The sequence below is a fragment of the Rhinoraja longicauda genome, chromosome 42 (assembly GCF_053455715.1).
Source record: "Rhinoraja longicauda isolate Sanriku21f chromosome 42, sRhiLon1.1, whole genome shotgun sequence".
NCBI lineage: Eukaryota > Metazoa > Chordata > Chondrichthyes > Rajiformes > Arhynchobatidae > Rhinoraja > Rhinoraja longicauda.
Genome location: NC_135994.1, coordinates 7322735 through 7347711, shown reverse-complemented (window position 1 = coordinate 7347711; position 24977 = coordinate 7322735). Strand labels below are relative to the sequence as shown.

The window sequence follows — 24977 nt, the reverse complement described above, 5'->3', positions numbered from 1 at the left end:
TTGATTCATTTTGAAGCCACAATATTGCCTCTACTTTCATTTGTGATTAATATATAAACCAGGTTTCATGTTTATGAAATGTTTCATACTGTAGTCATATAACTTGTTTGCATAAGAAGTCTAACAATATACTTTGGTAACACTTAGTACCTCAATATAATGCTTCATCTTTGTGTACTGTTTTGTCTGTTGTTACCAAAACATTTTTACCCCTACTGATTGTTCTGTGTTGACTATCAACAACATGCACATACCTTCATGTGTAAAAATGCTCTCTAGGTAGCATTTATGAATGTCTATATTAAATTATAATGTGAGCACTGTAATATTGTTTTGTAATTATTATCAGGCATTGGCTTGAAGGAACTAACATGGCCTTCACATAAGAATTTGAAATATAAAATAGAAATACAACTTGGACAAAAAAACATTGCAGAACACAAATGGGATGAAAATGTTTGCCTAGATTATGGAGGAAGATTATTAGAGAGAAGAACAGCTCACTTTGATGGGTCTGTATTATCAGTGGAATCAGCATAATGAATGAATGAATGAATAAGTTTATTGGCCAAGTATGTGCATATACAAGGAATGTGCCTTGAATTTGAAGTGTTGAGGTAGATAACAGGTTTTGAGGGGGTTTCTAACTACCTGAAATGGATCAACCTTGTCTTCCTAGAATTTCTGTTTTTTGTGCTTCATTTAACAATGTCCATCGAGATACTTCATCTTTCAGTTTGATAACAAAGTGCAGATCACATATGCAAACAAACCTGTGAACGAGTGTAATGCGATTTTGTTTCATTTGAAATTTAGATCAGAATTCCACTGTACCTGAGGTCCTGGAGGCCCACGATCTCCGGGTTTTCCAGCTTTCCCAGCCGCACCCTGTGAAATGAATGGGATTATCCATTAGTCCTCCTGGGAAATGACCATGCAGGACTGTCTAAATCAAATGAAAACTCTGACAACTAAATCAAGTCCTTACATCATCACCAGCTTTGCCAGCAGGTCCAGAAGGACCACGAGGACCCATGGGACCCTGCAACGAAGAAACAATCATTTACAAGAGAGAATCGCACAAGTTTATTGTCAGGACATAGAATCATAAAAACAAAGAAACAGAAAATAGAAAAACATAGAAATGGCAGGAGGAGGCCATTTGGCCCTTCGATGCCATTCATTGTGATCGTGGCTGATCATCCACAATCAATAACCCGTGCCTGCCTTCTCCCCATATCCCTTGATTCCACTTGCCCCTAGAGCTCTATCTAACTCTCTCTTAAATTCATCCAGTGAATTGTCCTCCACTGCCTTCTGTGGCAGAGAATTCCACAAATTCACAACTCGCTGGGTGAAAAAGTTTTTTCTCACCTCAGTTTTAAATGGCCTCCCCTTTATTCTTAGACTGTGGCCCCTGGTTCTGGACTCCCCCAACATTGGGAACATTTTTCCTGCATCTAGCTTGTCCAGTCCTTTCATAATTTTATACGTCTCTATAAGATCCCCTCTCATCCTTCTAAACTCCAGTGAATACAAGCCCAGTCTTTCCAATCTTTCCTCATGTGACAGTCCCGCCACCCCGGGGATTAACCTCGTGAACCTATGCTGCACTGCCTCAATAGCAAGAATGTCCTTCCTCAAACATGATAGCCCCCCCCCCTGCCCCTCCTCCAAAATGAAAGGTGTCCAACTGCAATGTGAATGATAACATGCCAACTTAGTGACGAGCCAAAGACAGCTTAAATAAAAGTAAATTTCCCATTCCACTCACCTGCCTACTATTAACTATAGATCCCCAACATCTATCCCCATAACACCACCCATTGCCCCATGATGTGGAATGAAGCAACTGCTCAATGGATAAGATTTCAGAGCCCTCAGAAGACACAATAAAATAAAAGGGTGGCGGTGGCGTAAAGGGCGGCACAGTGGCGCAGCGGTAGAGTTGCTGCCTCACAGCGCCAGAGACCCGGGTTCAATCCTGACTATAGGTGCTGTCTGTACGGAGTTTGTACGTTCTCCCCGTGACCTGCGTGGGTTTTCCCTGAGATCTCCGGTTTCCTCCCACACTCCAAAGACATGCAGGTTTGTAGGTTAATTGGCTCGGTATAAATGTAAATTGTCCCTAGTGCGTGTAGGATAGTGTTAGTGTGCGGGGTTCGCTGGTCGGCGCGGACTCGGTGGGCTGTTTCCGCACTGTATCTCGAAACTAAACTAACATTTTCTCCTCGAAGACATCATTTAACGTTACAATATTTAAAGCTTCAAAGATATACCACAGTAAAGATTACAGTCACTCTCCCTTTTACTGAATCACATTCATTCCTCAATCTGAGCACAAATTGGTTCAGCCATCTTGTCTGGGATACTCACAGCAGCACCAGATTCACCAGTTTCTCCAGCAGATCCTTGGAAACCTTGAGGGCCCTGTGAACAGAATCAACCCAAGAGTGAAACATCGCAGGAGAACTAAAATGCAGGATTTCTCTTCTATTTTAAATCAGATTTCCCTGCAGATAGTTGCGTATTATGTTCATCGTTAGTAACTTGACACAAACCGCAAAATTGTGTTGGAGCGTCAATACTTACGGGAACACCTGTGGGTCCTGGGGGTCCTCGCGGTCCCATGGGGCCCTGAAAATAAAGCACAGGATGAGTTAGTGATGGCAGAAGTCCGTCATTTTGGATACTTAAAGATATATGTATATGGTGGGGTTATCCACAGATCTGGAGTAGCAATGTGGATGTCTGGAATTAGAAATTATTGTGGGCGACACGGTGGCGCAGCAGTAGAGTTGCTGCCTTACAGCGCCAGAGACCCGGGTTCGATCCTGACTGCGGGTGCTGTCTGTACGGAGTTTGTACGTTCTCCCCGTGACCTGCGTGGGTTTTCTTCGGGTGCCCCGGTTTCCTCCCACACTCCAAAGACATACAGGTTTGTAGGATAATTGGCTTGGTAAAATTGTAAATTGTCCCTAGTGTATGTAGGATAGTGTTACTGTGCAGGGATTGCTGGTTGGCATGGACTCGGTGAGCCGAAGGGCCTGTTTCCATGCTGTATTTCTAAACTATAGTAAACTATTGTTTCTGGTTGGTATTAGATATGGGCATGGATACTTAAAGCTGAATAAGCAGCAAAAGGCAGGGATGCTGAAATGGTCAGAAACATTAAGATGGGGTGGAAGTGTTTCAAATAATTTGGTCCTAGGTAGTTATGGATGGGCTTGTGCACGGAGAGTTGTATAGGTAAGAAAAGGATGTGAGCAGAGAGGAGCTGGGTATCCAGTTATAGATGGATTAATTTGGAGATATTTATGTAAAGAGAGCGATGTGATTAAAAGTAGTTATGGATGAATATGTGTAACAGGAGCTTTGTTTACATTATGTTGGCTGTGTGTGGAGGGTGCATGGGATGTAGTTAATTATGAATAGGTGTTTATGAAGGAGTGTATTGGGATAGGTAATTATAAATTGGTGCATATGTAACCATAGATGCAAATGGGTGCAGATGTATGAGGATGTGGATATAGGTGATAAATAATGGCTATATACAGATGCATTTCTAAAATAGGAGGTCGACAGTTTGTATGTGATGTGGACAGACACTGAGAGCCCAGTGAGAGACTTAGTTTCATGATTTTTGTCTCTAGAGAACCTGTGAAAATGCTAAATAAAAATGTGAATATCAGATGCAAAAACCTTGTACTAGTATTATACTTATATAATATATGTATAATTGTATTATACAACAGGAAATAGAAATGGAAAGGATACGGAAGTCTGTAGTTAAGTACAATGTAAGAATATCGAGGAGATCATTACAAGGGTACCAGCCACACTGTGTAAGGAACACCAGAGATGGTGAACTTCATTCATGGCTGTATGTGCTTAATGCTTAATGTACTGACATCTGCTCATTGAACACCTGCTGAAATTTGCTTCATACAACCAAGGATGAATCCCCACCTGCTATCAGGGCATTTCACCAAATGTCGAGGACATCATTGGTGTTTTTAGACAGGATCATTTTAGCGAAATGGTAATTTCAATTATGAAACCCGAACGTAGTTTAATTTCAAACACCAATGGCAGATTATAAAGATCGTGCCATTCGAACAGTTGCTGCAGAAAAAATGTAGAAAGCCATTGCTGATATGAATGTCAAAGGAGGGCAGAAAGATCTGAGACGTGATATGGACAGGTAACAACAGTGCAATGTAGAGAGAGGTTACACACATGGAAAGAACATGAAGTACAGAAAATGACCAGCAGCTTTCCTGAGGCAGACTGCAATTCAGAGCACAACACATCCAGTTACAACAGAAACAAAATCAAGTTCAGGAATGTCAGCAAAAACAGCTTTGTTAAGGATTAACTACCATGCCTTTAAAAAAAAAGGATCAGCACACAAAGAGGAGTGTTGTGGAATTGAAACAGATCAATAAATGTGAAGAGGATACCGAAAGAAGAGCGTTGGAGCAAGTTTGGAGTAGTGCTTGGATCAAAAGCTTCAAGGGCCAAGGCATGTCATGAGGCTCGGGACGTATTTAACGTTTATAAGGTTGCACAAAGAAGACTCTCAAGGAGAGGCAGATACCTGCATCCTGACAGAAACGTTTCACAGTGCATGGAAAGTAGAGTGTAGAAAATCATTCAATTCTGGAAAAGGATTAGACTGAGGAATTCAATTTCTGGACTTTGGCAAGTCCCCGCCAATGAAACCATGAGGCCAGAGAATGTGGTGACGTCACAAGAACCATGTTGTGACAGTAATGCCAAACTAGATAGGATGCAAACAAAAAGGCATACTACTGATTTAAGTGAAGCATTGCTTAATCGTTTCCCTGCAACACCAGTGAAAATTTAGTGATCTTTTCCCATTGTCGCAAAGACCATTGCTGCTTATCAGTGTCCCGTTATCTTACGGGGACACAGAAGATGCTGAGTCCATGTTCCCTGTACAAGTCCATTGGACTCTATCCCATGAACCCCATGGGACATTCCTGAAGCCTATCTCTGTCATATCATTCCAGAGGGACTCTGATGATTTATATCCTATGATCCCAGTGGGAGACACAAGCTTTTTCCCCCATGATGTCAGTGGTACATTGTTGATCTCCATCCCATGATCCTAGCAGGGCACTGATAATCCCAGTCTAATGTTCTGTTGGACATGGCAAAACCCTATCTCACAATCCTGGAGGAAAATACATGATTACTATCCTGTAATCTGGGGGGGGGGGGAAGAATTTGTAACTTTGTAAGCACCGTGCCAAGGTATGCAAGCAAAGAATTTCACTGTAACTTGTATTCAATTCAATTCAATTCATAATCCCATTGGGACATTGCTGAACCCAAACCCATGATCCTTGTGGGTCAATGCTGATCTTAATCTCATGATGATACAGCTGATATCTGCAGTTCCTTCCTACACACCCAGTAGAACATGTTCACCCTTATTCTATGACACCAGTAGGACATCATTGCAACTTGATCCCATGATTTTAGCAGCCCATTGGAGAACCATAGTCCCATGATTCTGATGGCGCAATAATATACCTAACCTGTGCTCTCAATGGGATATTACTGATCCCTATTCCAAGGTCACAGTGGCTCATTTCTAGTTCCTTTTCCATATTTTCCAGTGTGGCTTTGCTGATCCCATTGTGCCGCTGTCGATCCACGTGATTCCAGAGGGACGTCAGTGAATGGGCACAAATAATCTCAGTGGGATAGATACAAAATGCTGGGGTAACTCAGCGGGACAGGCATCATCTCTGGAGAGAAGGAATGGGTGACATTTCAGGTTGAGACCTTTCTTTAAATCGACCCAAAACGTCACCCATTCCTTCCCTTCAGAGATGCTGCCTGACCCGCTGAGTTACTCCAGCACTTTGTGTCTGTCTTTGGTGTAAACCAGCATCTGCAGTTCCTTCCTACACACAATCTCAGTGGGACATTGCTTATCCCTATTCCAGGATCCAAGTGTGAGACCATTGATCCAGTCCCATGGCACCAGCATCTAATAATGTTGCTTATTAAACCTTATTATTAAATCCTATACCAATAACCCAATGGGCCATTGCTGGTTCCTATCCCACTATCCAGTGGTACATTGTTATTTCCCACCCTTTTACCTCAGTGAGGTGTGCCTGATCACCATCGCATGAACTCAATGGGACATGCTTGACCTGTATACAGTTGGATGTTGTTGATCCCTGGGGCAGGATTGCAATGGGATAACAGTGGTCCCTCTCCCAGTACGACTTTGCTGATAAAGTCATAGTTGCATAGAGTGATCCAGCGTGGAAACAGGCCCTTCGGCCCAACTTGCCCACACCGGCCAACAATGCCCCAGCTACACTAGTCCCACCTGCCTGCGTTTGACCCATATCCCTCCAAACCTGTCCTATCCATGTACCTGTCTAACTGTCTCTTAAATGATGGGATAGTCCCAGCCTCAACTACCTCCTCAGGCAGCTTGTTCCATACACCCACCACCCTTTGTGTGAAAAAGTTACCCCTCGGATTCCAATTAAATCGTTCCTCCTTCACCTTGAACCTATGTCCTCTGGTCCTCGATTCCCCTACTCTGGGCAAGAGACTCTGTGCATCTACCCGATCTATTCCTCTCATGATTTTGTACACCTCTGTAAGATCCCCCCTCATCCTCCTGCGCTCCAAGGAATAGAGACCCAGCCTTCTCAACCTCCCTGTAGCTCACACCCTCTCATCCTGGCAACATCCTTGTAAATCTTTTCTGAACCCTTTCAAGCTTGACAATATCTTTCCTATAACATGGTGCCCAGAACTGAACACAATATTCTAAATGCGGTCTCACCAATGTCTTATACAACTGCAACATGACCTCCCAACATCTATGTCCTTATCCTTATCCTATGATCCCTGTGGAGTAGCACTTTGCCCTATCATATTATCCAGTGGGGTATTGCTGTTCCATGTTCCATGATCTCGGTAAGACATTACTGAATCCTAACCCATTGGTGATCCCTATTTCATAGTTCCAGTGAGACACCACCGATCTCTATCCCATGATCCCAGGTGAAAACATCTTACCCCTACCTCATGATCCCAGCGGAACAGTGGTTGACATTCCATGATCCCAATGGGATATTGCTAATTCCATGACTACGATCAAAGTGGGATAACATTTATTTCTATCATGTGATCCCATTGCAACATTGATCCCAATCCCTGGGTGCACTGGAATGCCATAGATCCTGATCCAATTATCCTAGTGGGATATTGCCGATTCCTATCACAGTGGGTCTTTGTGGATTTCTATCCCATTACGTTGCTTATCTTTTTCCCCTGATCCCAGTGGAAAATTCCTGCCATTCCCATCCCCTGATTATCATAGGGCAATACAAAAACACTAACTTGGATCCCCATCCTATCCGAAAAGTAGTTTACAAATTGGGAAAACAAATAATAGTTTTGCAGCCGTATAATATAACCAATGAGAAAGTAAAGGACCATAACAGGTATATCTAAATAATGCTGAAGATTACAAACAGTTCATTCATATTGGATCAATGCAATATACAAAAGTAAATGAATGAACTGTTTTCAATAGGCAGATTGGAGGAATTTGGAAGATTTAACCTCAATGGAAAATCAAAATGCTTGTGAATTTTATACTGCACCGAACGCTGGCACAAAATGGGAAATTAAATGCAACATGTTCAGCATATAAATTAGACCAAAAGGTACAAATTCCAAAAGATGCACTTAATAGCTTTGAATTTTAGTGTAACTTTAAGCTGAATAAGTGGCCTCTTAATTCCGTGTCATTATGCAATTGGGAATTATTTCCCTGTCTGGTTTACACCCAAATATATTTCCATATTGCCGAATGCAAAATCTGCCATTAGTCTGTACAATCAGGAAGTATCCTTAAGTTTTTTCTAAACTGTGTGCAAACTGGTTCTGAATATTTGAAAATGACTGTAGAGGCAATGCTGAATTATTTACCAGTACACATTTGTGTACATTAGTTAGCATCTTATTGGAATTTAAAAAAAATAATGAAATGCACCTAAAGTATAAATGAATTTTAAGACCCTCCTTCAAGGCCTGTGGATTGTTACAATTAGTTGCAGCTCGCAATGGTAATTAATACAGTCAGGGACACAGCCAGTATTTTTTTTGGCAGTGTTGGCATTTACTGCAATATTTTAAAAAATAGCTAAAAACACCCTCGAAAGTTCCAAAGACATAGGTTAATTGACTTTGGTTACATTGTAAATTGTCCCTAGTGTGTAGGATAGTGTGCATGGGGATCGCTGGTTGGCGTGGAATCGGTGGGCTGAAGGGCCCGTTTCCACGCTGTATCTCTAAACTAAACTAAAACTAAACTCATTTCAACCTGCTAGATGCCATTTGGCCCATTCAGTCAGAGTAATCTTGTCAAGACTGTCTCCCACTTATTTTGCATTTGTACTTGAATATTTTTCAATATTTTGCATTGGTCTGGCTGATTATTGGTGAGCTATGTCGAAATTTGTTCGTGCAATTGAGCAGAGACTCCTGAACCTTATACGTGGCAAAAAGCACTGCAGGGGACATGAAAATGAGAGATTCTGTGATACAAGATGACAGAATGTATTGGAGCTTTCAATACAGATAGAAATCAAAAACTAGCCCAGATACAAAGGTCCTATGACAGGTCCTTGAATTAGCAAGCCTGGGGTAACTACAATTAAAACTGTTAGTTGCTGCTACCTGAAAAAGTAAAAGGAAATAATATATGGTAATGAAATAAAAGAGATGAATTAAAAGTAAGTGTGCTCATCTCAGAATGGGAAGTCAGAGAAAGTAGTGGATGGCTATCCATGGGAACGGTCAATTATATTTTATATACAGATGGGGACATGACTGTAAATGGAAATTGAATTTTATGTACAACAGGAAGATATGGGTCGATGTATGAATGGTGAGATATGATGTATAGTAATTGAGTGATACACACGGAGGACTATGAAGAGATACTAGTTTAATTTAACTAAAGGTTAAGGGGAAAAGGCAGGAGAGTGGGGTTAGGGGGGAGAGATAGATCAGCCATGATTGAATGAAGGTGTACATGTGATGGGCCGAATGGCCCAATTCTACTCCTATCACTTATGTATGTAGGAAAATAACTGCAGATGCTGGTTCAAATCGAAGGTAGACACAAAATGCTGGAGTAACTCAGCGGGTCAGGCAGCATCTCAGGAGAGAAGGAATGGGTGACGTTTTGGGTCGAGACCCTTCTTCAGATCTTATGATCTTATGATCTTTAACATTGCATACATAACCTCATTATGGATTCAGATATCAAACTGTAAATATATGGCATTGCTAAAAGTTTGATTACAGCTTATTTATATGATTACAATCAATGGAGACGAGAGGTGTCAGCTGAAGACAACATTGATACAGCTGGAATAATGCTAGGAAATGGGACATAAACGCCTTTCTTACCATTGGTCCTTGCATGACACCCATCTGAGCACCGCCTGCTTTCTCATCAAACCCTCGAGCCATCTGAGAAGCAAAGTTCTGTAGAAGAAAAAAAAAGCTTGGATGAGCTATGTGCTTTCGCTTCATCACCTTAACATAGTCACCTTTTGCAGAAACATCCTTGTGAACGAATTCTTAGGTCCACGTGCATAACAGGTCCACAATATCACGACAACGTCACAATGTCTCAACTCATTGTTTTGGGGGGAAATAGCTGATCTAATGGATTTGCATGTTACTCTTTAGAACGTTCTGGCTTCAAATCCAGAGAGGTGAGACAAAAAGTGGGCCTAATGTGATTATACAGATGCTCCTCAACTTACGATCTTCGACTTACAATATTTCGACTTTAGGATGGTGCAAACGTCGGGCAACGCCAGCGAGCCGCAGCTCGCTTCCGGCCACGTGATCAGGTGTATTTAAGTGCATTTTCGACTTACGATATTTTGGGTTTACGATGGGTTTATTGGAACATAACCCCATCGTAAGTTGAGGAGCAACTGTATACTTGTGGTAGTTCTAATGTTTGTTTGCGAGCCGAGTGTGCAAAACAGTCCTTGACTCGGTGGAAACTGGCACTCTCACTACACAAAGCAGGGACTAGGAAGCTGAAGATGAAGGGGACAGAACAGAAGAAGGGGGTTTGTTTTATTTAGAATAAAGCGATAATCCTGTAGCAGTAAGTAACATATGAGATAACCATCTCCTATTTTACTTCTGCTAAAGTCACATCAATTTACAGTCTCATTTATGAGCCACTCACTCCTTCAATATTCTTGCTGTCACTTTCTACCTTTGTGTTATACATCAGAGAAAAACTGTAGCACTGTCCCTTACAATAATATATCTTGCTACTAAATTCACTCTCTTTTTGTTTTGATGTCCTGTGTTCTTAAAATTCACATTTCATGCAAGCTTAGGTAATGGCCCAGCAAATTTTCTTTCTTCAAGCTATACCATCAAAGCCAATTGGTCTCATTAGTTGGGCTTCACTGTGTGCAAAACCAGCTGATGTTTCTGCCTACGTTTTACAAAGCACTGGACTTACGGTAATTCATTGTACACTTAAGTATTTTGAGATATTTCTAAGAAGTCTGATATAAATTAAAATCTGTCTTTTGAATTATTTCTTTAACATTTATCACATTTAAGATGGCTGCTTCAATAGGCAAATATAAATAAATTACTTTTTAAAATCATTAATATGAGAAGAAAATTGGTTCATATAACTCCGGTTTCTATCTCCATTGTCACTTTATAAAGCTGTTACAGGCTCAGCCAATTCATATTTCTATAATTAATACAATTAATTTCAAGGGTGGAAGGTCCTTGTAATTAACTGGGTAGGCTTCTAAAACTGAGCAGTCAGAGCCAATACCCGAAATATCCCAGTCATCCAAACGTAATTTCTGAGAAATTAATTTGTTAAAGAAAACAGGTACAAACGAAAAAATTTGGGTCCAAGATGAATAAACGGTCACATTGATTGGGAAATATCCCTAATGTTTCCATTAAGTTTGAATTAAAATGGCCCGACAAGTAATTGAAAAAGAATGGGTGATCCAGACTGTATCAAAGAAGAGGCGTTCATCGGACAGATTCAAATATATGGTTTAGAATTTGTCATTGGCTGGAGATATTCTTAGGGGTAACTGCCTTTGATAAGTTCAAAATGAGCATCACCAGTTCTAATCCCTGGCTGTAGCTGAGTTAGGTGATCTTAGCTGGTGAGCGTGCTCCAATTGACCTTCATTATCCTTGGGTTAGGTCAGGAGAAACATTTTGTTAGAATCCCAGCTCCTGCTCATTATCAGGTGAATCCATTTGGAAAAGTGCACATGGGTGGAAGAGCTTGAATTTGATTCATCCTGGAGACAAATACATTCTTGATAAAAGGTTATGAAATGCAGGCTCAGTGTGGAGAAGTCCCACCATTTAACGCCTTTGCCCCTTTTAAATCCGTTCCTGGAATGCTGAGGCAGCTTTGATCTGACTGAAGATTGTATGTAACACTGGGTGGCAGAGATTCATAAAGCCCCAAAATGGACCCAAATGGATGAGTGTCCATTTTATCTTAAATTGTTTTCTAATTAAAATACAAATGTTAAAAAGTAAAAGGGGGAGAATGAATCTAATGCTAAAACCCAACTGCGATACAATTCAGGCTCGAGGAGCAGAGAGCCTGGGCTGCACACTGTTGAACAGCTTGACCTCCTATCCATTTGAATTGTACTTACTCCGCCAAAGTCAGACCTGCCAGTTGTTCCAGGTATGCCAGGTGGTCCAGGGTTACCGGGAGTTCCAGGTTCTCCATCTCTACCACGAGGACCAGGCGTACCCTAAAATCAAAGAGAAAATACCACCAGGTTAGAAAGGAAAATGAAACTCACGCACAATAGTGCAGAAGGCACATCAGAGTGTGCAATGGATTGGAGAGCCGTGTTGACATCCACTTCTTACTGATGGTAATGCTGGAGGCGTCCTTGTCCTGATTCCTACTGTATTCCGGGCCGCACGGAATTTCAAGGTCAATATATTTTATGGATCGCGTTACAAAGAAATGCAAAGTTCACTCACCAATTCACCCTTTTCTCCACGTAACCCCCTTATTCCCTGTTCTCCAGATGGTCCCTAAGGAAGAAGTAAAGAAGAATTATTGAGAGATTCAACATGCTTCCTAAGGTTCCAACAGTTAGCATAACATTTGAAAGAAGTAGGAACTTTTATTGGTACAGCACCCTCTCCTCCCCCCCTCTCCCTCCCTCTCCCCTCCCTTTCCCTCCACCCCCCTCACCTTCCCTCCCTTCCTCCACCCCCTCCCCTCCCCTCCCCCCTTTTCCCCTCCCCTTCCCCTCCCCCCCACTCTATCCCCCTCCCCCCCCCACTCCATCCCCCTCAACCCCCCTTATCCTGCCTCCTTCCCCCCTCCCTCCCTCCCCCTCCCTCCCTAGGAGATAGATTGAAACTATAAAATGTGAATAACTTTAAAAATATAACACCAATTTCAATGAAACTACTTCCATTAACACCAAAGGGATGACGGTGAGTAAGGTGGGCCTAAAATTGTCACGCTATCGTGTACCGTTTTGGCTGTAGTCAAGGGACAAACAAACGTGAGTTTTAGTCTATAGATACTCACCTGTGGACCTGGAGGTCCTCTTGGTCCTACAACCTGGGAAATATACAAAACAATGTCAAGATTTGCAATCATCAATCTGGCTGAATTAATAACTTAGCAAGATTATGAATCTTGTAAATAAATATTTTTTAAATGAATTGTTTAAAATATTTAACTGTTATCACAAATGATTTATATCAAACTGATAATTATTCACAGATGTGTAGGAAAGAGCTGCAGATGCTGGTTTAAATCAAAGGTAGACACATAATGCTGGAGTAACTCAGCGGGTCAGGCAGCATCTCTGGAGAGAAGGAATGGGTGATGTTTCGGGTCTGAAGAAGGTTTCTCGACCCGAAACATCACCCATTCCTTCCCTCCAGAGATGCTGCCTGTCCCGCTGAGTTACTCCAGTATTTTGTGTCTACCTTCGAATTCTTCACAGATATTGGGCCATGTCCACAGCACCTTCATGCTAATCAATGATTTGCTCTCTTGATTTGATAAATATTGCAGCAAATAATTAAACTAAGCCCGTGTATAATCATTTGTTTTCACAATGAGTTAATACAACAGATGCTGCAGTGAAATGATTCCGTTCACAGTAAAGCAGAGAAAGTTCCAGAATTTATGATATTTCAAAGGGTGCAGGTAACTTACATCTTTAATGTCCCCTGGTTCACCTTTCTGTCCCTAAAAATAATTTGAAAAAAAAAGGTCATGAAGTATTAAGACGAGGATTGGAATCTTAGAGCATCCTAGAGCTTATTTCCAACTCCCCAAATCTAAAGATGCTGAAAATCTGAAATTAAAACAAAATTCCGGAAATACTCAGCATTTTTGGAGAGAGAAAATGAGTTGTTGCTTCAACATGAAATGTTAATGAAGTTTCTTTCCCCATCGTTATTTCTTGACCTGCTGAGTATTTCCATTATTTTGTTTGTGGCTGAGCTAATTTCATTGTGTACATGTGTTTTTTTTTTTAAACTGCCACGTCTAAATGTTCATATATTGTGCTACTTTCCATTTTAATCCGTTTCCAGATGCACGTGAAGTTTTAACACGAATTATTCATTAACTGGTGCGCCAATGGCAGATTATTTCGAGGACTAGAAATCGGAAAGGGCAGGGTTACTTTCTGCAAGGGGTTAATGAAATGGGTAATGCACCATCCCTTTGAGAATACATTGAGAGTGCTGTCAGTAACTGCACCGAGCTTTATTTTATGTGGTGCAGTCTCCATTTATAATTGGAGAAAGAACAGGAATCAGGTCATTCCACTCAAGGTGTCATCTTAAGACTGGACTAAGTCCAGGACTAGTAACAGCGCTCAGAGTGGGGGAACTGACAGTAATGAGAGCAATGATGAGCTTGTACTAGAGAAAGGATCGATACTGCAGCCGAGTAGAGTTAAAAACTGTACTGGAACAATGGTATTGAAAGAGTGAATGCACTCAGGAAAAGCAAAATGCACTATAAATAGGGAAAGGTTAATGACTAGGAATGTGACAGGGTCATTTACTTAACTCTGGACACAATCAGTAGCTGAAGTCACAATATGAAACGGAGGTTGCTCAGGGCAGGGTATGGTGGCAGTCACTCATGAACAGCTCAGGTGTATTGCCAAGGGCAGTGCCAACAACTGTATTCAGGTCAAGGTCAGCGATGACAGTCAGGGTGGGATAAGACATCGACGGCAAGTTGAGGTCATTGACAGCAGTGAGGGAAGGTCTGAGGACTGGTTCATGAATGCAGTCAGGGCAAGGCAGGGGACTGTAGTCAGGGCAAGGCAGGGGACTGTAGTCAGGGCAAGGCAGGGGACTGTAGTCAGGGCAAGGCAGGGGACTGTAGTCAGGGCAAGGCAGGGGACTGTAGTCAGGGCAAGGCAGGGGACTGTAGTCAGGGCAAGGCAGGGGACTGTAGTCAGGGCAAGGCAGGGGACTGTAGTCAGGGCAAGGCAGGGGACTGTAGTCAGGGCAAGGCAGGGGACTGTAGTGAGGGCAAGGCAGGGGACTGTAGTCAGGGCAAGGCAGGGGACTGTAGTCAGGGCAAGGCAGGGGACTGTAGTCAGGGCAAGGCAGGGGACTGTAGTCAGGGCAAGGCAGGGGACTGTGGTCAGGGCAAGGTCCGTGGCTGTCACACGAAAACGGAAATGCTGCAAGAACTCAGTCGGTCAGGCAGCATCTGTGAAAAGGGAAACCAGTTAACGTTTCGGGTCAGGATGGGTCGCTGACCCGAAGTGTGGAGTGGTTTCTCTTCCCACAGAGGTTGCTTGACTAGCTGTGTTCTTCCAGCATTTATATTTTTTACATAATCATATTCCAGCATGCGCAGTTTTTTTGGTTTTTGCTTCAATGGCTGTCATAATTTGGAGACCAATTGAAGTTGGTCAATGTGGTATCAACTGCTACATTCAGGGTAAGGTCAGTATCTGTACGCAGGGTAGAGTCAGTATCTGTGGTGAGGCAGCTTTAGGGAGATTTCACATTGCATTATTGATAAATGGCACAAGGTGGCACACTGGCACAGCTGGCAGAGCTTCAACCAGGTCCTGGGACCTGGGTTCAATCCTGACTGAGTGTGTGTGCGTGCGTGTGTGTGATTTGCTCATCCTCCTTGTGATTCTGTGGGTGATTCTCCATTCACCACCAATATCACACAGGTTGGGAGGTCAGTGGCCACTGTACGTCTCCTCTAGTGTGTCGGTGAGTGGCGAAATCTGGGGGAAAATTGGTGGGAATGTGGGGAGGATGAGTTACAGGGAAATTTTGTGGAGGAATGAGATATCTCTGAGCACATGCAAACTCGATGAGCAGAAATAGCCTCCTTCTCTGCCATTTAACCATGTCAAGGCGGTGCCAATGACCAATGCCCGTGGCAGAGAATGATCATTCACATTATTTAAGACAGGATCACTGATTTTACTCCTTCCAAGGTCAATGATTTAATAGGGGCAGGATCAATATAAGTTGTGTTAAAGACTGTATTTTGGGAAAGATGTGTCACCTTTCTTGGACTAGCACCAATAGCTTCAGTGTGTGAAGGATCAGTGATATTATCCAGGCTGGGATCAGGGAATATAACCTGACAAAGGTTAGTGACTTTCCTCAGGTGCGGACCTGTCAGTATTTGGACCTGGGCTTGTGAGAGGGACTTTACTTGATCCATTGTCAAGGGCAGTTCTCGAGTAAGTGTTGGGTTTTTCTGTTGGAATTGTCCCGTGCAAGAATGTTCGTTAGCTCAAAAGGCTGTTTGAAAAGCAATGACACGATTTAAGGAGTGTCAATAAATTGGACTGATTCGTGTGGCTGCTTTTGGATTCTCCTCCAGATGAACCGAATGTTGATAATATTACAGCCTGTCTTTTACAGCTGCAGTTCGCCAGAGGCATGTGCCAGTCTGTCAGCTAACATTTCACTTATTCTCATTAAAATAATTTTCTTTCCAGCATTGCATAATGAGCCTACTGCTCAGCTTTGAACCAAATAGCAATTTCTATAAATCTGTCATTCAACAATTATTAAAATTCATCCGCACACATCCAAATAACAAAGCTCAGATCCATTCACTTCCATAGATTCAGGCTGTGGAATGTGTACTGGGGACTCTATTCATGGAATCGAGGCAGTAAGTCATTCCCTACATGCCTGATCTGGATGAAGGAACCGTTCTTGTGCATGATGGGGTAGGGTGTTACTCTAATTCTACAGTTAACATATTCAGGCTCTGACATTTGGTGTTTAACCCAATCTATACATGTAAATCGTTAAGAGAGAGATCTTACCCTCGGACCTCTTTGCCCTGTGTGTGGTGGAGGGAAGAAACAAAAACATTAAATGGCATCTTCAATCAGAGCAAAATCAATATTTGCTTAACACACCCCCTTCACAGTCTAACAGGTGCTCTCTGAGCTAGGGATGAGCTCTTTCTAAAAATCCAGCCTCGTTTTCTCATAATGGCGAGGGGCATAAGCAAGCACATCACATGGTGTGTACTTGCATTTGACTGGCACCGAGCGATGACTGCAATGTCTGACCATCTAGATAACAAATATTTAACTCTGCAAACATTGTATCTGTTGTACGCGCAACTCAATGCAATAAACTACCAAGCATAAATCAGAAATTCTAAAAAAAACTGCTTGCGAAATGACCTGTTAAAAAGCAAATTATCAAGTATTGATTAATCCTCCAGCAGAGTTTATTTATTTTATAAGAAAAAAAAGCATCTAAAAGTCAGCATATTTGGCAAAACAAAATTGGTTTGTTGGCATTATGGTTTAGCTAGATGGTAAGCATAATTGAATATCTATCTTTCAACATTTGCAGCAAATATTTATTTTAAAACAAAGGTATAATCTGATTTTTTAAATCCCCATACTTCTCTTTTTGCTTCTTTTATTCACTGGTGCAAGCAGTAAGTAAACTTTCAAAAACTTGTACCTGAGGTCACCTTATTTTATACAGGTGACTTACAGAATGCAGCTCATCTGGGAAAACTGGAATCATAACAGCAGATTTGACAATTCTAAAGAGAAATTTGTGATTTGCAGACATATGTCCAAAAGGAAAGTCCCCATTTTGAGCTAGTGGTCAATGGGAGTTTACTGTCATTTACAGTTAACATTAAGTTCCTCTCAGAAGGACCACTGAATCACAATACTTTTTTCTCTTAATTTCAGGGTTGCAGTCTGCAGCATATCACACGAGATGAGGACTGCATGGTGCTTCTGTCGAGCTCAGGTACTTTATAATTAGTGTTTAGGTAAACATATTTGAGAAGTAACTTGATTAAAGCCTTTTGTTGCAATTTGCTTTCCAAAATGAAAGTAATGTGACACTAAAGTGGATCCTGCTCGCTTTGAAACCGTGGCTTTTATTTCAGGACAGGGCACATCGCAAATGTGGGGTGTTGGGAAAAGAGTTAACTGCAAAAATATCAAGTTGGACATATCCTAAATTGATCAGGGGAATCTTGCAAACCTCAGAAGGATCCTGAGCTTACTGCAGCAATGAATAAAAACACAACAAAAGAGCAAGTGCAGGAAAAATCCAGATTTCACCTTTTTTGCTTAAAACCACAGCAGCCACTAATGGACAAATCTTACCAGGGGAGTCCCTGGTAGCTGTGTCCATAAATGGGGAATTCACAGTAATTTATTTATATAGAAAGAAAATAAATAAATTACGATTGATGGGAGGAGTTCGCTGGTTCAGACAGACAGGGCAGCATTCTCCGAAGGGAATCTCGGGATTAGGACAATCTTTAATGTCTTCGCAGATTATATCGTCGCAAAGGATAATCCCAGTGTCACAGACACAGATACTACAAGGCCTGGGTTTCCACACATCTTTGTCACTATATGTCTGCCCATCTTGTATACAGGACGATTGCTGGCCTTCTGTATGTGAATGGCATACGGAGAGGAGAGAAATCTGTTAGTCATAAATCAGCGACATGGTAAAACATTTACCAGTTTTTCTGCACACCATTAATAGATTTAATTATTTTACCTGTAAAACATATTCTGGTTTGACACATTCAAAGGTCATTATACTGCAACAGAACCATATTTAGCAGACTATAGAAAGTCAACATAATTAGTTTGAGAATACATCATTTATAAAATATTGTGCATAAGTATTTAGTGATCAATTATATTGACTATAAATAAAAACCCTCCATTAATTGCCCAAATTTACAGCAATATGATAAAAATGGTTTCGAGAAATGCACACAATTTCCACCAGGTGGCTCCATTGCACCACTCTTCCCCGTCTCTAGACACAAGCACACATTTACAATCAAATCCCAGTGTGTGTATATAGGGGCTTTGCAATTACTTTGCTGAAACCACTACATTTAATTCCAGATTCTATCTGCAGAGCCCGACTGCTAAGTGACATACAATCCAGCTGACACTGCTGCTTAAGTATTGTGAACGAAGCTAATAATGTGATATTGGGGAAATAAGAGCATTCAACGTCGATATACGAATATGCAAAACGGTTTAAAATTGCTAACAATATCTTCCAAACCGTAATGCATTAATATTGGAAACATGTCAATGTTGATTAGTGGTTGCAATCGCAGGTGTGATAGAGGCTCGCCTCGAGTGTGTGCTGGGTTGCTGGTTTTGAATCCGGTTCTCTCCCATGTGTGAGCCCGCTAGACCCTCAGATAGAATGAATAGATCCTATTCTCAATTGACACAGAGATGCAGAATCACAGTTTACTGTCGGGACCAGGTTAAATAAATAATAAGGGGATTGCAATCAATCCGCATACACAAAACTCCCAGTCTCTCTTAGGCAAACAGTAGGACACAAAAGCACCATTCATAACCTGCTCACATCCAGATTTTGCTTGCATTCCAATGCGTATCTCAAGCCCAGTCCAACTAACAGAAACAAATAACCCGACATTAACACACGCCCGGGAGACCTTCTAGCACTTTACATTTGATTTGTTTCCAAATGTTTACACGTAATAGTAGCAATTTAAAAAAAAAACCCATATTGATCAGTTTCTAGAAACCCAGTGAGAGATTTTCTTGCACGCTTGGATAAAGGAAGCAAATGGCAAGGTCACTTTCACAACGTTTGGGGTTAGGGTCCCAGAACGACCCCAGGGTGTGGTTGGTGGGCAAGCTTTCAGACTGCAGAACTGTCCATATCACTGTTTACCAGCACCGCTTCTCTGAAGTGTCCCTTGTATTTTTAGACTGAAGAAGGAGGAGTTTAGAACTAACTGGGTGCTTCCTCGCCACGCTATAATATAAACAGCTTTTTTGGGGGGGGGGGGGGGATAGGACCCTCGCCTTTTAATGCCTTTCCAAATCCACCTCAGCTCCAATTCCAATTAGTTTTGAGGATCACATTTGCTAAGTTTGTTTTCTTTCCCAGTTTTCAAATTAGCTTCACCTCAGTTTACAAAATAAAGTCTTGGACTTTACAACCGAGGATCCGACACATTGCAGCCGGCTCATCGTGACCAGGTGTTTAAAACTTTCAGTGGTATGGCGAGGAATTGGTGTCTGGAACTCGCGAGTGGTTGTAACCGATAGTGACTGGCTTCGCCCGAAGCGCCGACAGACAGGGGGTGGAAAGAACTCAGACCGTATTAAGTTTCATAAAAAAATCCGCCCTTTCTTGTTAGTCTTTATTACAGAAAGATACCGGGAGTTTTACTGTAACTTTATGTTGCTACTGGGTCTAGACGAATACATTTTAAACTTAAAATTACACGTTAGATTAGTGTAAATACTGCAATAGATACCGAAACAGGTTAACCCAATGCACCAAAATGGAATGGAATATAAATTTAGAATTTTTTCTTAGAATTCGTGGCTAGAATTCAAGTTGGATGAAACAACCCACGATATAAAAGTGCATATTATCTTTCGATTCTGCTAAAGTTGGCCCGAGTGAGTGATCGCGGTCACCCTGTCTCAGGAGGTTAGTGCTACCGTGAATAGCAGTCTGTCAAGAGTCCAGGGCGATTGTTTGATCCCATGGCTGGGCCTCTGTGTAGGTGGGGCTTCCCCCAACTCTCTCCAGCCTGGCCAACTATCAATCTGCCTCACACTTTCTATCTATCCTCCCGCCATCCTGCCGTTAAAGTGCTCTTTTTTTCCCCTTCCAACTTCCCCCTCGCTCGCCTCCAGTGTCTGTGTTATGGGTTTGACTGCCAAAACTTGACACAGAAGCCATTCCTTTCCCCTTCTCTCAGTCGTGTGTGTGTGTGTTTTTTAAATTTATTGTCTTGATCTCGGCATCAGCAGCCTCGCTGGGGAATTCAAAGCAATTCCTTCCCGAGCCAGGACGAAATACTCATCAAGCTCGTCGGACTCAATAAGCCAATATAGTTTGAGGTCGTTTTAAAGTATTTTCTTTTCAAAATACCAATTGAATTTATTCATCTAATGCGTTTTGCAGACGGGCTGATTGTGCATTCCAACGCACTGATTGCTCTTGCATCTCTGCATAAAGTGTCAGAAGTTTTTTTTTAAATGCACATTTAAAGGAATTATCGAAGCATGGGGTGTCCTGATTGTCAATTCTACCGGAGTAAAGTTTTTCTCGGCTGGTATCACTAATTCAACCCACTCCATACTGGCTCGTCTCGTAATTTTGACACTGATCCTGAATCTCGGAATCCACTCTCATTCAAAAAAAACTAGCCACTTTAGATTTTTTTTCAAATCCAACTGTTCCTTTTAACTGCACAAGGCTAAGTGTCAGGATTTCAAATCGGCATCTCAAGCAAATGACAGATGATTCCCCACGTTACTCTTAAAGCTCAAGTGTTTAAAATCAAGAAATAGGCTAAAAGGTTTCAAAATAGTTGCGAAGTTCAAATTTAAAACGTTTTACACAACGGAGCACTTTTACTTCACACGAAATCTCTGTTGCAAGCAAAACTGTCATTTTTAAAGAAGAATTGGGAAAAAAAAATACTTACGGGTATCTGATTCTTGACATTTGACAACAGCTAATAGAATTGCTTGCGTTGCTGCAAGCAGCACAAATGTTCGGGCGTCCACAAACCTGAACATATCTAAATATTAGACATGCAGAGTTGTCGTGTGGATGGAGAGGAGAGGAGTCCCACGATTACCGAGCCTTCATAAAGTCAACCTTGGAACGGGTAGAAAAGGGTATCCAGTACCGGGCCCCAGCAGAAACTCAGCGCTCTCTGCTCTGGACCGGGTACCGCAGTTTTAAGTGCGCTCACTCTTTAATCACTTGCGTATATCCCCACTGTTTGTGAATTCGACCCACCCCCTTTTGCCCCCCAGCCGCGCTGTAACCCGACCCTTTCCAATCCTTCGCCTGCTCTCCCCATTCACCAAGGCCCCTCCTTCCAATCCAAACAGCAGCCCCTAAACTAGGTTTTTTTTTTCTCTTTACCCACCAACTAAAAAAAAACCTCGAGTGAACTTTTATCATTTTGCCTACAAAAAAACTTACGGCTAAGTCAGTTACAGCACATGGCATTTTAAACAAAATGCTTATTTCGAACTTTGTCTACGGGAAACAGCCTTTGTTGAACGCTTGGTGAAGTTGTCTGAAGGCTTTTCGAGAGTGGACTGCAGGAACTTGTGTCTCGGCTAAATCGGAGTTTCTTAGTCTTTTTTTTTGAACCCACGGGGTGAGATAAGGCTAGTGCATAGATACAAAATCGAGAAACGGAGGTGATTTGAAATCTCAAGCTTAGAGCGACCCACTCAAATATGCACTCCAGTGAGCAATCTAAAGCCCATCGTGGGCACAGTGAGTGAGTTTTTCTTTTCCTGATTCGGTGCTCGGGATTTCACGGAGCTGCACCAGTTTGTCGCTTATTGCAACATTGCAAGCCGAGACTAGACAGGAACCCATGGCGGTGGAAAACGTTACTTTCTGCGTGCAAGTTTCCTTCAAAAAAAATGTGAAGTTGCGGTGCTTTAGAAATCCTGCCAGGTTTTATTTTTGTTAGCTCTAAGAATCTTTCAAATAATGTTTTTCACGCATTTGTCTCGGGATGGAATATAAACAATAAAGGGCCTTTCCGACTGAAATCGATTGATTGTGATCTAGTCTTTTTGTTTTAAAGCGTTGCGCATCTTTAATGGTCGAGTCTGTTGTGCGTGTGAAATGTGTGTAATTATGGAGCCCAGTTCATTGCTCCCAGTTCATTACTGTGAAATAATCACGGTGGCATTTTGATTGTGTGTTTCACCTGTCATCGCGTTCACTTTCAAGTGCAGGGGGGGGGGTGAATTGTGTTAAAGTGTCTCCGATGGTGTGACTGTCACACGGTTTTTAAGATGACCCTGCCGCTTTCAGCGGCTCCGGTGCAGTCTATGAGATGCTGCCGGTTCGGTTCGGTTCAGGAGTCCCGAAACAGTGTCTCGAGTGGACTAATTAATTGAGCGATGTTACCAAACACGTCGCAAATTTCATATCGTTGATGCAGATTGCACAGTATTTTTTTTATTATTGTGATGATCTTACTGCGACTGAGCTGCTGGGGTGTGTGAGTTTACGCTGGATTTTGTCTTGAGGATATCCTCAATGCATAGACACCAATGTCTGAGTTTCTTGCTTTGTACGTGTTGTTTCACAGATTCAACCCACTAAATTTGCGCATATCGCAATCTCAGCCATACAAAACTTTTTTTTTTGTCTGCCTTATGTTGAAATTGTTGCGTTTTAACGTTTCTTTTAAAGATTAAAAATGAACGGAGTGTGAGATTTGGAAATGATTTTTTTTTGTCCCCCCGCCCCCCCTCCAAAAAAACCTTCTTCCTGTGGATTTTCTGGGGGGGGGGGGGGTTGGGAGAAGTTTTTGATGGCTTCTTTCAGAAAGAACAACCACAGTGAAAGAACAGAACACCAAACCAATAGGACAAGAAGTGTGCAAAATGCCCGAAAATGACTGGTGCAGGTGTAAAAGTGGGTGGGGGAACCGTGTTCACGTGGTGAAGGCACCACAATGAAAAGGCGAGTCAGTGCAATGGATAAAGAGAGCGCTTCCCATTCTGTGGAAGCTGGGGGGGGGGGGGTTCCTCTGGTCTGCAGCCGGCCGGACAAACGGACAAGTTTTAATTTTCACAACAGAACAGAACAGAACAGAATGATGAAGACGCTTTGAAACCGCATGTCAAAGGCAGATTAAATTTCAGGCAATTGACCTTTTGTTTTAAGAAATGAAAGTTGAAGGATAAAAATGAAATTCGAACGAGAAACAGAGAGGCAGAAGCAAAACTGCAAAAATTGTGCCCTCAACACAATTTTCACATTTTATTTCCAGACAACCCATGAAATTTGCTGTCTAGACATCAGATCCGAGAGATTACAGATTCTGGAGCAAAAAAAAAACAAGCTGCTGGAGGTACTTGTGTAGGAAGGAACTGCAGAGGCTAGTTTACACCGAAGATGGACACAAAAATCTGGGGTGACTCAATGGGACAGGTCGCATCTCTGGAGAAAACAAGAGGGTCTCGACCCGAAATGTCACCTATTCATTTTCTCCAGAGATGTTGCTGATTTACTCCAACCTTTTTGTGTGTCTCTTACTGGAGGAACTGAGCAGGTCTGGCAGCATCTGTTGAGGCAAAGAGCTGGTCGACACGTTCGGATTAAAACTTGCTCAGGACCGCAAAAGTGAACCATTCCTCTGCTTCCACAGATGCTGACGTCCTTCTGCAGTTTGACATTCACAATTTTCCTCTTGGGCAGATGGTCAGGATTGAGTAGGAAGGAAATGCAGATGCTGGTTTACACCAAAGATAGACACAAAACGCTAGAGTAGCTAACCTCCAGTTCCTCGCGCCTCCCCTATCATTCAGTTTTAAGAATGGTTCTGATCCCAAACGTCAACCATTCCTTTTCTCCAGAGATGCTGCCTGACCCGCTGAGTTACTCCAGCACTCTGTGAAACGTCATCTATCCATGTTCTCCACAGACGCTGCCTGACCCGCTGAGTTACTCCAGCACTCTGTGAAACGTCACCTATCCATGTTCTCCACAGACGCTGCCTGACCCGCTGAGTTACTCCAGCACTCTGTGAAACGTCACCTATCCATGTTCTCCACAGATGCTGCCTGACCCGCTGAGTTACTCCAGCACTCTGTGAAACGTCACCTATCCATGTTCTCCACAGATGCTGCCTGACCCGCTGAGTTACTCCAGCATTTTGTATTTGCCTATGGTCAGATTTGAGAGTGGCTTACTTCACTCTGGTTCTGAGGTAGCTAAAGAGGCAGTGGGAACAGGAGACTCAGGTGTGGAAGATGGCGGATGAATGAGTGGTTGGGTGAGTATTGAGGTTCTCAATCCCAAACCAAATTCTCCTTCTCTATTTTCAATGGTCGTGGGCCAGAGATTACCAGGCGTCAGTGGGGATGTTGCATTTCTTCAAGGAGACGCTAAGCACATCCTTGAAATCTCTTCCTCCGTTTCCTTCTCATCCCACGACAGAAGAGCACATTTGTTTCAGGAGACTGTTGTCAAGCATGAGAGCAACGTGGCCATCTTAACGTCGCGGATTGATTGTAATTAAGGCCTCAATACTGGGGATGATGGGAGGGGACGCTGAGGTTGGTTTGCTTATCCTTCTTGTTGAGGGAGAACAAAGGGGACCCAGCGTGGGGGTGGGGGGGGGGGGGGGACAAAGGTGGAGCCGGCTTGCTTCGTAACTGTCAGCACCGTAGGTGGCCGCTATTTGTATACATTGGGTACGCAAGCAAATGATTTCATGTGACAAAGTATTCCATCACATTCCATTGATTCAGAGGGCTTTCCAGCAAGAGTGTTGTTGGTATTTTTCCAGTGCCTTGAGGTGCCTGTTG

The 24977-nt window shown here is 42.4% G+C and overlaps 1 protein-coding gene across 2 annotated transcripts in view; it reads right to left on the bottom strand.

The window, feature by feature from the left end:
• col2a1a (collagen, type II, alpha 1a) overlaps nucleotides 1-21364 on the bottom strand; it is an 83909-nt gene extending 62545 nt beyond the window's left edge. For both annotated transcript variants that reach the window (XM_078431409.1, XM_078431410.1), the window contains exons 1-12: nucleotides 21107-21364; nucleotides 17832-18044; nucleotides 16428-16444; nucleotides 13304-13336; nucleotides 12665-12697; nucleotides 12103-12156; nucleotides 11763-11864; nucleotides 9487-9564; nucleotides 2593-2637; nucleotides 2377-2430; nucleotides 989-1042; nucleotides 835-888 (exon numbers count right to left, since the gene is read on the bottom strand). In XM_078431409.1, coding sequence (XP_078287535.1) covers nucleotides 835-888; nucleotides 989-1042; nucleotides 2377-2430; nucleotides 2593-2637; nucleotides 9487-9564; nucleotides 11763-11864; nucleotides 12103-12156; nucleotides 12665-12697; nucleotides 13304-13336; nucleotides 16428-16444; nucleotides 17832-18044; nucleotides 21107-21200 — 831 coding nt within the window. In that variant the 5' untranslated portion in view covers nucleotides 21201-21364. The remainder of the gene's footprint in view (nucleotides 1-834; nucleotides 889-988; nucleotides 1043-2376; nucleotides 2431-2592; nucleotides 2638-9486; nucleotides 9565-11762; nucleotides 11865-12102; nucleotides 12157-12664; nucleotides 12698-13303; nucleotides 13337-16427; nucleotides 16445-17831; nucleotides 18045-21106) is intronic.
• Between the last annotated feature and the right edge of the window lie 3613 nt (nucleotides 21365-24977).